Source organism: Hyaena hyaena, unplaced genomic scaffold (genome assembly GCF_003009895.1).
Source record: "Hyaena hyaena isolate Hyena2069 unplaced genomic scaffold, ASM300989v1 scaffold_117, whole genome shotgun sequence".
NCBI classification, from domain to species: Eukaryota; Metazoa; Chordata; class Mammalia; order Carnivora; family Hyaenidae; genus Hyaena; species Hyaena hyaena.
The window spans coordinates 2,443,252-2,457,236 of record NW_024080749.1 but is presented as its reverse complement, the minus strand read 5'-3'; the positions used below and the strand labels follow the sequence as shown (position 1 = coordinate 2,457,236).

Here is a 13,985-nt window from a genome sequence, read left to right as displayed (position 1 = left end):
ACTCTGGGCAGAGAAGCCTTCTAAGGGCTGGCTCTGGCGATGCTGCGGAGATGCCACGAGCCTCTGACCTTTTCCTAAGAATGTAAGGGGCCACCGAGCTGCGCCCGCGCCCATTCGCCAGCCTCCGAAGGTGGGGACCGAATCAGGAAACGCGGCTAGAGCTCCGGCCCCGCCAGGAGCCTCCAAATGGGGGCGAGAAGCGTGGGCAGGCCCCGCCCTGAGCCCCACGGCGGCCGCCCCGCGCCCTGCCCCCCACCGCCGCCTGCCGGTCCCCGGGGCGACGGGGAGGGTCCCGGCCGGCCAGCCGGAGCCGCCCCGCGCGCGCCCCGCGGCCCCCGCAGCAGAGACGCCGCCGCCGCCGCCGCCGCCGCCGCCGCCGCCGCTCGCCGAGTTGGCTGCGCGCGCCCGGGGGAGCGCAGAGTTTGCAAAGTCGTCGCGAAGCTTCGGCGGCGGGAAGGGGGTGGGGGAGTGGGGGTGCGCGAGAGAAAAACCCGCCTCTTGCGAGTGTAGAGCGAGGAAGGGGGGTGGGGGGGGAGAGGCTCCGAGTTCCGCTTCCTGAACGGCGGGTGGGTAGACAGGGTTGGCGCGGGGAAGGCCGGCGGGACGCGCGCTCCGGGCCCCCGCGCGAGCGGCGCGGCAGGCGATGGCCGGCGAGCGGACCCGCAGGTTCACCCGGAGCCTGCTGAGACCCGGGCAGGCGGCCGAGCTCCGGCACAGCGCCGCGTCCGCCGCCGCGGTGGCCGTCAGCAGCCGGCAGCAGCAGCGGGTGAGTGCGGCGCGTCCCCCACGCCTTCCCGCGCGCCCCGGGGCCCCGAGCCCGGCCTCCCGGAGCGCCCGGCGCGCCCCTCCCCGACCCCCCCAGCACCCCTCCGGGAGGCAGCGCCACCGACGCTTCCGGGCCAGGGGCGTGCTGGGTGTGTGTGTGGGGGGGGGGGGGTTGGACCGGGGACACTCCAGCGCAGCGTGGGAGAGGATGCGTGTGGGTTTGGGGGGCTGGGGAGCCGGCGGGATTGCGTCCCGAGTCACATCGGCGCAAGGTCGTGGGGGTGCCGGGGACCCTGGGGGTGGGGGGTCGGAGGGAGGGAACCCCTCGGGCCACAGGTCCCAAGTCTGCGCGTCTTCCTCGCCACCCGCGACTGGTGCGCAGCGAGGAAAGATGTGACCCGCGGTCCTCGCTCCAGCCGAAGCCGGCAGCTCCGCGTTAACGCTGTCGCGGAAATTAATGTCCTGAGCACTGTCCCCCCTCCTCGCGGTTAAAAAGCCACAAACCACTTTGTACTCCTCCCGAAAGGGCCGGGGTGGGAGGCGGGGGGTACTGGCTGCAGGGGACGTGGGTCATTAAGCATCGAGTGGTTTCTGGTATTTTTCTGAGATGTTCACGGGGTTCTCCCGCCAAGATCGCTTTACTGGTTACTTCCTTGTTGAAATGCCTTCTAAGTTCTGGGTGATTTCCGCGGGAAATCCCTGGGGCAGCAGCCAGCCTTTCCGTCCGATACCCAAACCATATCCCCATCTCTCCTGATGCTTATAAGTTGCAGTAGGGCTCACACTCCGGGGTGCAAGTGTCAGGAGAGAAAAATCAACGCTGGTGGCAATGGAGAGGTGTGGGAACAGCGTTACAGTGAGACGTGGGCGCAACAGCCGCACCGTTGGCCTGCCTCTTGCTGGACCAGGATCCCACGCTGTAGGTTTCATTTTCCTTATTGCCAGGAAATATCATTAGGAATTAAACGACTTCTTTTAAAAGTGTCGAAGAAAGTGTTACTCTTGCCAGTCACCCATGAAGAGGGAGCCAAGAGCTGCCCAGAGCCAGTTCCCACAGCCAGGACTTTTCTCTAAAGCCAGAGGTCGGAAAGTTGAACGGAAGCTAATTGCCTGGCAGAGGGAAGGGGCGTCAGATGCCCAAACGGGTGGGGGGGACTGGAGTGTGGCCAGGGTTGGTGGCCAGGGTGCCTTTTCTTTCACTTCCCACTGGCTGCAGCCTGCAGTCACCCAGAGGTGATTTCAACTGTTTGCCAACGCCGGCCAGGGACTGCTCATGGTACTGATATCAGCATGCTCGTTTTCAGGACAGGAAGGATAAACTGTCAAAGACAAAAAAAAAAAAAAAAAAAAGGACATTTGTGTGGGCGGGGGGAGGGGAAGGTCAGTTCGAGTAATAGAGAAAATCTTGAAGCACGCATCGAAAATAATTTTTACTACAGAATGATCATTCGGGTGGATTTGTCATTCCTTGCCATTTACTTTAAGATTACTTTGCGGTTGATTTCACGGAGGCTGTGGAATGATCTGGTAGACAAGTGCAGAGAAGTAATTTGTAGCATGCATTTTGAATAAACAGCCTTAAAAGTTGTTTTTGATTTTTATTCTGTTTTTAGGTGGATTCCCCTGAGTGCTATAGCGCTAGAAAGTCTACAAAGAATATGTACCCTACAGACCTTTCTATATACGCCCATTACTTTCTCCAAATTTATGCCAGATTCGAAATCCTAGGGTGTCTTGTCAGAATGGATAAGCTCAGTGTCTTAAAAAGGGTCAGGGGAGGGGACAGCTCTGACAAAAGTGGACCTGCGCCCCTCCCCTCACTTCAGCACCTTGGCCAACACTCCTGAATTAGCTTTTGCCAAGACCTTTCATGGGATCTTACGCATTGAATCAGGCAGTTTGGGCTGCGATTTTGGCAGCAAGAAGACACGTGCTTTGCATTTCATTCTGTCAGGTAACTCTTAAAGGGAAACAGGAAGGTGATGAGTTCTCTGATTTGGCACCCAAATTCGGTGGGCACAGCATCCCTTTTGAACCTAAAACCTTCTAATTGGACTATGTGTGGAGACTAATCCTGGCTTATGTGACCCAATCCCTTAAGATCCTTTATGTTTGCTGCTTCGAGTCCTCAAATCCTGGTTGTCAAGTGAGAATACTAATAAGATAGGGGAAGAAGATTATGGGTTTCCTGCTTCACTTTTTTAAAAATATAATTTATTGTCAAATTGGCTTCCGTACAACACCCAGTGCTCATCCCCAGCAAGTGCCCTCCTCCATGCCTGTCACCCATTTTCCTCTCTCCACAACCCCCCACCAACATTCAGTTTGTTGTCTGTATTTAAGAGTCTCTTACAGTTCGCCTCCCTCTCTGTTGGTAATTTTTTTTTCCCTTTGCTTCCCCCATGGCCTTCTGTTAAATTTCCCAAGACCTACATATGTGTGAAAACATATGATATCTCTCTTTTTCTGACTGAGTTATTTCACTCAGCATAATACCTTCCAGTTCCATCCATGTTGCTGCAAATGGCAGGATTTCATTCTTTCTCATTGCCAAGTAGTGTTCCATTGTATAGATAATCTTCTATATCTTCTTGATTTAGGCTCCTTCCATAATTTGGCTGTTGTTGAAAGCATGGGTCACCCACTTCAGTACAGTCAAGTAGAATTGTGTGTATTGGAGCAAGCTGTCATATTCTGAAGAATATCTGAGAAACACTAGAAAGTCTTATTGAGAAAAACTGTCTCGCTGCTGGATTCATACAGTTCCTTTTCCAAAATCCCTGCTTTGGGGACCAAAATCCTCCAGAATGTTATGGAGAGATTGTTGTAAGGTTGGAGCTCTGCTTCCTCCAATAAGAGTAAGCAAGGTTGTTAGATTAACAACGTAGTTGTGAGTTGTGGACTCAGAGAGTGGGATGTACACACACACACACACACACAAACACACAAACACACATCGGACAAGAAGGCTTCAAAATGTATGTGCTTATGGAGAATGTGGAGCAAAGAGATACTGAGTGAGAGCAGCTGACTAGGGGCCCAGGCGTTAAGGCAGTTGTTGGGGAAAGTAGAAGCATGTGCCTGAGCAAACCTGATTTCAGTCTTAACCGAAGGCACCGTGGCAGGCTTATGTGCAGGCAGACTCCCAGCCAGGGCCAGCCAACCTTATTTTGCATCCCTCTTATGAATAATTATGAAGATGGGGCACCTGGGTGGCTCAGACAGTTAAGCGTCTGACTTCAACTCGCGTCAACTCGTCTCACAGTTGGTGGGTTCGAGCCCCGCATCCGGCTCTATACTGACAGCTCAGAGCCTGGAGCCAGCTTCGGATTCTGTGTCTCCTTTTCTCTCTGCCCTTCCCCCCACTCATGCTCTGTCTCTCTGTCTTTCAAAAGTAAATAAAAATGTTAAAAAATTTTATTAAAAAAAAGAAAAATTATGAAGAGATACTTACACTCTCATCCCCATTGCAACATTTTCACGATAGCCAGGTACGAAATGTCTGTTGAGGGATGAATGGATAAAGAAAATGTTATATATATGTGTGTATACATATACATATATATATAATAGATAGATATAGATATAGATATAATAGATAGATATAGATGATATAGAAGAAGGAATCCCTGTCATTTGAGACACTGCAGATGGATCTAGAGGACATTATGCTCAGTAGACAAGTCAGACACAGAAAGACGAATACTGCATGAACTTACATGTGGAACAGAAAATGATAAAAAAATAGAAAAGAAAGAAACCCTCACAGAAGCGAAGAATACAATGGTACTTATAGGGGCAGGCAGTGGGAGGTGGGGGGAAATTGAAGAGATGGTGGTCAAAGGATACAACATTTCAGTTATACAAGATGAATAACTTCTAGAGATCCAATGTACAGGATGGTGATGATGGCTGACAATAGTGGATTATATATTTGAAGGTTTCTAACACACACACCCATGCACACACACACAGTGATAACTATGTAGAGGTGAAGGTTAGGTTATCTTCATCTGTGGTGATCTTTTCACAATGTAAACCTATATCAAAACATATCAAGTTGCACTCCTTAAATATATAGTTTTATATGCCAAAGACAACTCAATGAAGTTGTTTAAAAGGATAAAAGCAATCATAATGACACATAACAGTTATGAACAAGAGCCATATATTTTTAAAAAAGAAATAATTGCTCCTTAGTTATCTTAATTTGTTTTCATGGAAAACAAATGAATCACAACTCATGCCAAGGCCAATCTCAGGATCAGGTAGAGTTTGTAGTTTCCAGACACCCCATGCATGGCAGTCTCACAAAGCAAACTTCTTTAGAGCAGAGTGTCAGTTCAAAAATGATTAAAAACTTTTCTCCCATGTCAGTGGGAGGAATGCTTTATTGAGTGTTTTATTACTTTGGTCAAATACATATACCATGTTGGCCTCAAAGCTCTAATTCCACTAATTAGAAATTCTTTATAGGAAGCTATTCTTTAAATTTTTTTTTTTATTTTAACCTTTATTTGAGAGAGAGACAGAACACGAGCAGAGGAGGAACAGAGAGAGAGGGAGACACAGAATCTGAAGTAGGTTCCATGCTCTGAGCTGTCTGCACAGAGCCTGACGTGGGGCTCAAACTCAGAACCACGAGATCATGACCTGAGCTGAAGTCGGATGATTAACCGACTGAGCCACCCAGATGCCCCTAAAATTTTTTTATGTTAATTTATTTTTGAGTGACAGAGAAAGACAGAGTGTAAGCAGGGGAAGGACAGAGAAAGAGGGAGACACAGAATCCAAAGCAGTCTCCAGGCTTTGAACTATCAGCACAGAGCCAGATGCAGGGCTTGAACTCGTGAACATGAGATCATGACCTGAGCTGGGTGGACACTTAAGTGACTGAGCCACCCAGGGGCCCCTCTTTTAAAATATGTAAAGTGTATTTGTATTTTTGCATGAATTAGTTCATTTAGACAGCTTTCTACAATTCATTAAGCTATAAACCTAGGATTTGTACACTTTTCTGATTATACAGTTGATAGCATTTCAAAAAAATACTTTAAAAAGTAGAGATGACTTTTCCGCTAATACCACATCAGGTCTGTCACTGGAGACAAATGCAGCTTTATTTATGGAACGTGATTGGGTGAGTCAGAGAAATGGAAGGCTCTGAGGAACTAATAATCATTTCGCCAGTTTTTGCTTAAAGCCTCTTATGTTATTTCCCAGATCAGAACCACTTTATTAATATGCAGTCTTCAATGCATTTATGACATTTACTCTTTTGTTACCCCAAAATTTCTCTTCAAGTCATTTTTGTATTGTAGTTACCTTATTAACTTCTTTTATTTATTTTTACTTCTTTATTATGCAAGCATAATTGACATGCAATGCTAATTAGTTTTAAGTGCACAACATAGTGATTCAACAATTCTATACATTACTCAGTGCCCATCATGACAAGTGTAATCATCAGCTGTCACCATATGTTATTACAGTATTATTGGCTGTATTCCCTATACTGTAATTTTCATCTCTGTTACTTATTTTATTACTGGAAATGTGTATTTCTTAATCCCTTTCATCTATTTCATCCATACCCTCATCCACCATCCCTCTTTGTATTTAAGAGTCTGCTTGTCTGTTTGTGTGTTTGTTCCTTTGTTTCATTCTTTAGATTCACAAATAAGAAGTCATAAACTATTTGGTTTTTTTCTGACTTAATTACACTTAGTGTAATACTTGGTAGGTCTATTCATGCAGTCACAAATGGCAAGATTTTCTTCTTTTTATGGGTATAATGTTTCATTGTATAAGTGTCTACATATATACATATACATATATACGTGTGTATGTATATACCATGTGATATATATATACACATACATATATATACAATGTGGTATATGTATATCTCATATCACATCTTATTATCCATTCATCTATTGATGGATGCTTCGGTAACCTCCATATCTTGGTTATTGTAAATAATGCTTCAATATACATAGGAATGCCTGTGTCTCTTTGAATTTGTGTTTTCCTTTTCTTTGGGAAAATACCTAGTAGTGGAATTACTGGATCGTATGGTATTTCTGTTTATCAACTTCTTTTAAAGAAAACACATCCTGCCAGAAGTGACTGTACTTAACCAGAATGTTTTCCCCCTCCCTACTTACCCAGAAAGCATAAAGGGTAAGTGGTAGAGAAAGGTCAGCATGGACTTCAGTAATCACAAAATTCCATATCCTCACTTTGGCTTGATATTTTCTAACTTCCTGTGTTCTCCAGTGATACTGATTTTGTTAACTTAGGGAGCTTCGAAGAAGCAGCTGAACCTTTGACAGACCGAAGATCTGTGGCTCAGAAGTAATGAATCTGTAAACATGTTTACAGGAGCAGGAGGAATTTCTAGATGGGAGAATTTCCTCTCCTCAGAACCTTGTGATATTTAAATCATTGAGAGTAGGAGGGGCTTCAGAAACTTGAGTGGGAGATGCTAGAATTTCCAAAAAGTCAGATGCCGGGGGGGAGGAAGAGTGGGTGATAGATGTGGAAAGTGACACTGAATGAGAGCAGAAGACTTGTCTTACTGTCAGCAGCTGGGGTCACAGCAATATGCAGAGCAAAGACCTGTTTGGCACCCACAACACAGTGTCACTGGCTTGGTTTGGTTTGGTTTTGACAGAGCTCTTCGCATCAAGGTGTTTACACTTTGGCAGAAACCACAGTCCTACGGGTTTACGTTGTTTAACGTTCTTCCATGAGCAATGTCCCTGGCTGGTGAACAAGTCAACACAAACTTATTTTATAACGTCAAGGTCAAATGTTATTGGTTGTATCAACCAATGTGTTGTTGTTGTTGTTGTTGTTTTACTTCCTAAGGGCGTTGCAGAAGTAACTTTGAAAATAAACGGTAACAACAGGGGTCCCAGACAACTTCTAGATGGGCCCCAAAATGAAAAAAATGAGCATGGTTCTTGGCTGTCTTTTTCTTCACAACCATTTTCTCCAAAGCCTAGCACAGAAAAAGAGGAGTAATGTATGTGTTAGGATAAACCATTTGTAGAGAACCCATGTAGTGCCTGGCATGGCGTTCAGTGCTTAATTCTCAGAAATGCCCTATGTGGACGTTGCCCTTCTTGTTAAATTACAGAGGAAGCCATTGAGACTCACAAGGTTGCATACCTGACTGTAAGTTAAGTTACCTCTCTCGTATCCTGACTAGTAAGCAGCAGAGAGTTACGTTCCAGTTCTCTTGTGGCTTCCAGCAGCATCTCTAAGTTGGAAGACATAAGGAGTTGAATTTGCTTGATGCTCCCTCCTGATGGTTAGCTCTACTTTAGGAATGCTATTTTTCCCGGTGATCATTCGGAATACCCATCAGTGTTCACTTCAGCTTTCTTCTGAGGCTAGAAGCCACCGCAGAAGCTGTTCGAGTACCCCTGACAGTGACAGATCCCCTTAAGGCAACCAGAGCTCAGTTGTTAAGTCCTTCATATATAAACTTGCTTAGCCATCCCCAGGCCATTCATCTGGCAAAGCCATAAGCATATTGTGAAAGAGGGTTGGGTTATTTCTTCTCAACTCTGTGTCTTTCTAGGACAGGATGCTTCTCCATCTCAGTCACTTCACCCCACTCCAGCAGGTGACTGAAATTGTCCAGGGCATAGATGTGTCCTTGAGCACGTATTTTCATTTAACTAGGTTGTGTTGGGATTCTTTGTTCACACACTTTCTTATTCAAAGGAGTGATCCCACGTGTGTTACAAAGATGCATGTAAGACAACAATAAAAAATACAGTAAGTAAAGGGGTAAGTAGCGATATCAGCAGCAACAACAAAAAGCAGTATTAGGAAAGTTAGATGTACTCAAGAGTAGGTCAAGGGACTAGGATCAGTGAATACATCCCATAACCATTAAGTGCTACAGACTGATTCATGACGGACAAGTCAAAGAGGAACAACCTGATCAGTCCTAAGATTAAGAGGTCTACAGTATACAAGAAAATAATTTGTTCCATGTGTGTTCGGCTTTAACTTATATTGAGACGTAAGAGACAAGACATTTTTTTCCTGTGATTTTCCATACTGGGCAGTATGGACTCTCAGCCCTTAGAATGTGGTCCATGGGCCAGCAGCTTTAGAATCCCATGGAGGCTTGTTAGAAATGCAGAGTCCCAGAGTCCCATGGGGATGCTGAAATCTACTGGGAGAGAACACACAGAACAAGATCCTCTGGTGATTTGTAAACATGTTAACATCTGAGAAACACAAAAATCAGCTACAGCTTTGGCCATATTTTTGCTGCATATTGCCAGGCAAAGGCAATTGCATGAGGGTCCAACACAATATAGTTTATTCTGCAACTCCTTGAAAGTTGCTTGAGGCAAAAAATACAGTTCAGATCACCCAGAAGTGTATGGAAATGGGATCGGTTCATTGCTAAGTGACTTTGGGAAGTCCCTTGATGGTTTCTGTTATATTTTCTCCTTCACGCAACACCTTAAATGTGGTGTACACTTATATGACCAGGTTAAGTAAAAATTTCCATAAGGTTTATGAAGTAGTTACAATATGAATCTGCGAAAGTCATCCCCCACCCCGGTTATAGCCATAAAGATGTGTTCCGAGGGGGAGGGCAGTGTTACCTGGATTAATGAGAATTTTCAGGCATGATCATTGCAACTCATGAAGGTCTTGCAATAATGATCCTTTGTTGCTATCACTGAAACCCCAAGTGATTTGAAAATAATTGGTTGTACCGGAAAATCTGATTGCTAGATTCAGAAAATCATTAAAGTTTTTTTTTTTTTTCTTATGGTCCATGAGTCTCAGAAAACATGATTTCTCTCCTTCACATAGGAATGCCCTAAGGATTAAATTCTGTGGACTACATGTGGGGATGTGGTCCAGGATCCCTTTGACTGACTGTCCTTCCCCCCATTTGGGGATGCTCTTTCCTCACCTCCACTGTCCACAAGCCCTTTGAACAATATGGCCAACTGGGGAGTGTAGGAAAATATCACAGACCAGAATTCCATCCCTGGCTCTTTGCTAAGTCATCCCTCTTTTACAAGTCTTTGTTTCCTCATCTGTGAAATTAGGGGATTAGATGATGGGGTTCTTGCATTTGCCATTCCTCTGCCTTAGAGTTCTCAAGGCTTCTCCTCATCCATCAGGTTCTTAAATGTCTCCTTCTCAGGAAGGCAATCCGGGGTCTCCAAGTTGAAGCATGTTCCTCAGCCCCCTCTGCCGCAAACCTCTGTGTCCCGTTACCATCCATCATTTTCCTTATAGCTCTGATGACCTCCTAGACTGATCTTTTTACTTATTTAATTTCTTGTTTCTCTTTTCCAAACTTCTTCCTTTCGAATACATGTGCAATTGAGAGAAGGAAACTTGCCTGTTTCACAACCTTTATACTCTATTTACTATTTGGGTGTAAGCGCTGCAAGTGAGGTGCTAAAAGGAACATCAGGAGGCTGGGCTGGTTGCACATCAGTAGGAGATTGTCATGGAGTTAGTTATGCCTTACAAATGACCAGTTTGTCCGTATCTGCTAATGATGTTCCTGGGCCATCTTCTTCACCATCTCCTTGGTAAGTGGTGGAAATGCAATTACATAGAAAGATATTGTGCATATCCTATGTGCCAGGTACTTGACTCATATAATCTCTTTCAACCCACATGACAACTGGATAGCAATGGATTGCATATTTTAACCCTCATGACAACTGCATAGCAATGGAGGAAGGAGATGCCGAGACGTCCACCTTGGCCCAGATCCAATGTGCAGTACATGATGAATCCTAGAGTTGTGCACAGGTAGCCCAACTCCAGAGCCTGTGGTCTCCACAGCTGCCCTGACCTGCAGACTACTTCCACCAGGCAGGCAGGCTGGCCTCATTAAACATGCAATTAGCATCTATGCAAGAGAGCAAGGACACACAAGGAACCCCCAGAGTCCCAGCCACAGGAAGAGGTTTGGAAATAGAATTTCTTAACAGGAGAAGATGTGAGGCTCTGCTTAACCATTCTTCATTTAGGACATCTCAGCGATGCGGTATATCAGGAATGACTCCAACTTTGGACACTGTCCATGCTCAGTCATTTTCCTGGGACAAGACGGCACAGAACAGGTTAAGCTTTGCAAACAAAGGCCCCTTCCACTCTGCAAGGGGTATCATTGGCTTCTTCTTCTTCTATAGAAATACATTTCTGGCAGATAAGCCTGGGATAATTGGGTTGCTACAGTACATCTGTTACACTGTCTTCTGTAGTCTTGATTTTGATGTTCGTGTTTACAAACGAGAGGAGTTTTTTCCACTGAAGTGAGATTTGTTTGCCTCTTATCTTTCACAGCAGTGTCAGTCAGCTGGAAAGAAATACTTGTTTTTGCTGGACTCGACATGTTGACCTACATTCAATGATGTAGAAATAATAAAATTGAATGAACGTGGCTGAGTTTGTGGCGATAAAGGGAAGCACGTGTCTTTGAAAATGTTAATATTCGGCAACTGGATTGTGAGGTGGAAGTGCCTTTGAGACAAGAAGAATTAATGGACCTAGATCAGCCAAAGATCCTTTAATTGTGCTGGTAAATGTGAAATTAGTCAGTTTTTCTAATTCAGTTTCAGGAGATCTCCTCTCCCCTGACATAAGGAATTTGGGAAGCTCCGTGCTAAAATGGCAGAGTTTAACAATAGGATCTGGGGGGAGAGGGGGCTATTTTACAAAAGATGACACCATTTATGATGGTACAATGAGCTTTTCTTTATGTAATGATTTCAGTAATTACAGTTCAAGTGACTAATTAAGGCCGTCAAAAAGGCCAATGACTTTGGCCTTTCAAATCCCGCATTCTATATAAAGAACCCAGGCGTGAACATTTGACGCTTTGACAAACAAGCAAACAAACAAACAAACAAAAAAAGTAACAAAATTTACTACTCCATGAAATGTGATAATTAAATTATTTTTAAACATCCGTTGTTTATTTAATTAGCTCTTAAAAGTCCCTTTGTCATTGGTCTTTAGAAGAGAGAAAATGGAAATGGATTACAGCTGAGTAACCTTCACGAAAATGGAAAGTGATATGAGAACCCCAGGACTTTTCTGAAGAAGGAAATTCAAAGATGGATAACTGATGTTTAAAGTCGTTTACTGTGTATGTTTCCTTTTTCCATTGTTTAAACATCAGACATTTATTCAAAAGAGGATTTCATTTCCAAATGAAAAGTATTCCAGTTTGCTTTAGTGTATCTAGGTAACTAGCTATAAGGTGTCCCTGTGTGTGAAGCTGCTAGTCATAAAATTTATCCATGTACTGACATGGACAGATACGATTATTTCAGGACCTTTCGGAGTGCTCACAGCAAATGTTCATTCATTAGCTTCAATTTTTTGAAGTCAAGAGCCATTACGTGACTGCTATCCAATCACTTTGAAAAATGTATCTTTTTACCCTGAGTAAGTAGTGGTTTCCAGGCTGAGGAACATTGACCAAGTCTTTAAGCTTCCTTGGGTTTCAGTCTTCTTGTCTGCAAACAAGAAGGTTGGACAGACCTTTAAAGATGCTTTAGTCCTAAAAATCTAGGGTGCTCTTACTTTTCTAAAGAGGTTTTTGTAGGAAAACACAGTATTAAAATATATACATTAAAAAAAATTTAATAACACCATTACTGATTAAGATGTCTGATTTTAGGGGCACCTGGGTGGCTCGGTTGGTTAAGTGTCCAACTTCGGTTCAGGTCATGATCTCACAGATTGTGAGTTTGAGCCCTGCGTGTGACTTTGTGCTGACAGCCCAGAGCCTGGAGCCTGCTTCAAACTTTGTATCTCCCTCTCTCTCTGCCCCTTCCCTGCTCATACTCTGTCTCTCTCTCTCCTTTAAAAATAAACATTAAAACTTAAAAAAAAAGTCTGATTTTAGCAATTGGAAGACTTGGTTCCAATGAATTACAACCAGATTTGTATTGCAGTGGTGAAAATGGAGGGAATGGCTGTTTATATCTTCTAAGGACGGGGCTGGGGGTTAGAACTGGCAATAGGACAGTTAACAGGGACAAAGATGTGCAAGACAGGTTCTTCTGACCTCGTGGGTCCTTTAAAGCAAGGTTGCAATTTGATGTCCTTCTTTGCATCCTACTGAGAATATAAAGACCATCTATGTTAAGAAAGAGAGGATTTCATTGGGGGCTTGGGTGGCTCAGTTATTTAAGCGTCCGACTTTGGCTCAGGTCATGATCTTGCAGTTTGTGAGTTTGAGCCCCGCATTGGGCTCTGTGCTGACAGCTCAGAGCCTGGAGCCTGCTTCCGATTCTGTGTCTCCCTCTTGCTCTGCTCCTTCCCCTGGTTCTTGCTCTCTCTCACTTCAATCTCTCTCTCTCTTTCTCTCAAAAATACATTTAAAAAAGAGAGAGAAGGAGGATTCTAGCTCCATGCCTGCCTTTGTAATTGTAGCCATTCAGCTTCCAGTCCAGGTCCCACATGACCGAATATAGGTGAGTTTGAACTCTCTCCTACAAGCTCCGCAGCTTCTCACTCACATTGAAAGAGCATCATCGAAAACTTCTCTTTTTTCCAGTTCTCATTTTGCCTCTCTGTTTTGCCGCTGCCTCTTCACCTCCCTCCCACACCTGAGAAAAGTAGTATGATCTGTCTTTGCCCTAGTAGGATATCACAGTTGTTAGGAAGACAGTAGAATCTTCTTTCCCAGCAGCCTGATCCCTCACAAGATCCAGGGTATTTCATTCAGCAGCTGGAGATCAACCTTAAATATACAAGATCCTCATGGACTTGAATTATCCCCCAGCAGGTGTACCTTTTGAAGGGTCCTGATCCCTTGGCAGACTAGTGGTATCGGGGATAACAGTTTATCACTTTACTGGTGGCCAGCCCGATCTCTGGTACAGGTAACCACAGTTCGCATGACACTTGTCTCCATGGCCTCTTCTGGACCAGGAGGAGGGAGCACGGTTTTGCCTACATATTTCCAATACCCTTCGAAAATCGGCACTGTGGTTATTGTTTCCGTATCTCCAGGGCAGCAAAATGTCTGACACGTGGTAGATGTTTGCTAAATGCTTACTAAATGTAAGAAGGCACGTCCCCCTTAGAGATGGCAGAAGTACAGAGGAGGCATAGTTGAAGGCAATCTGAGTGCCTGGTTTGCAGTAAAGAAAGTCCTGGGTACGTCCGCGAAGAAATACTTAAGCAATCAAGTA

General features: G+C 44.6%; 1 protein-coding gene across 2 annotated transcripts in view; it reads left to right on the top strand.

Moving 5' to 3' along the window:
* Positions 1–643: 643 nt before the first annotated feature.
* The window catches only part of DOCK10 (dedicator of cytokinesis 10), a 271,622-nt gene continuing 258,280 nt past the window's right edge, over positions 644–13,985 (top strand). For both annotated transcript variants that reach the window (XM_039236824.1, XM_039236822.1), the window contains exon 1: positions 644–766. In XM_039236824.1, coding sequence (XP_039092755.1) covers positions 644–766 — 123 coding nt within the window. The remainder of the gene's footprint in view (positions 767–13,985) is intronic.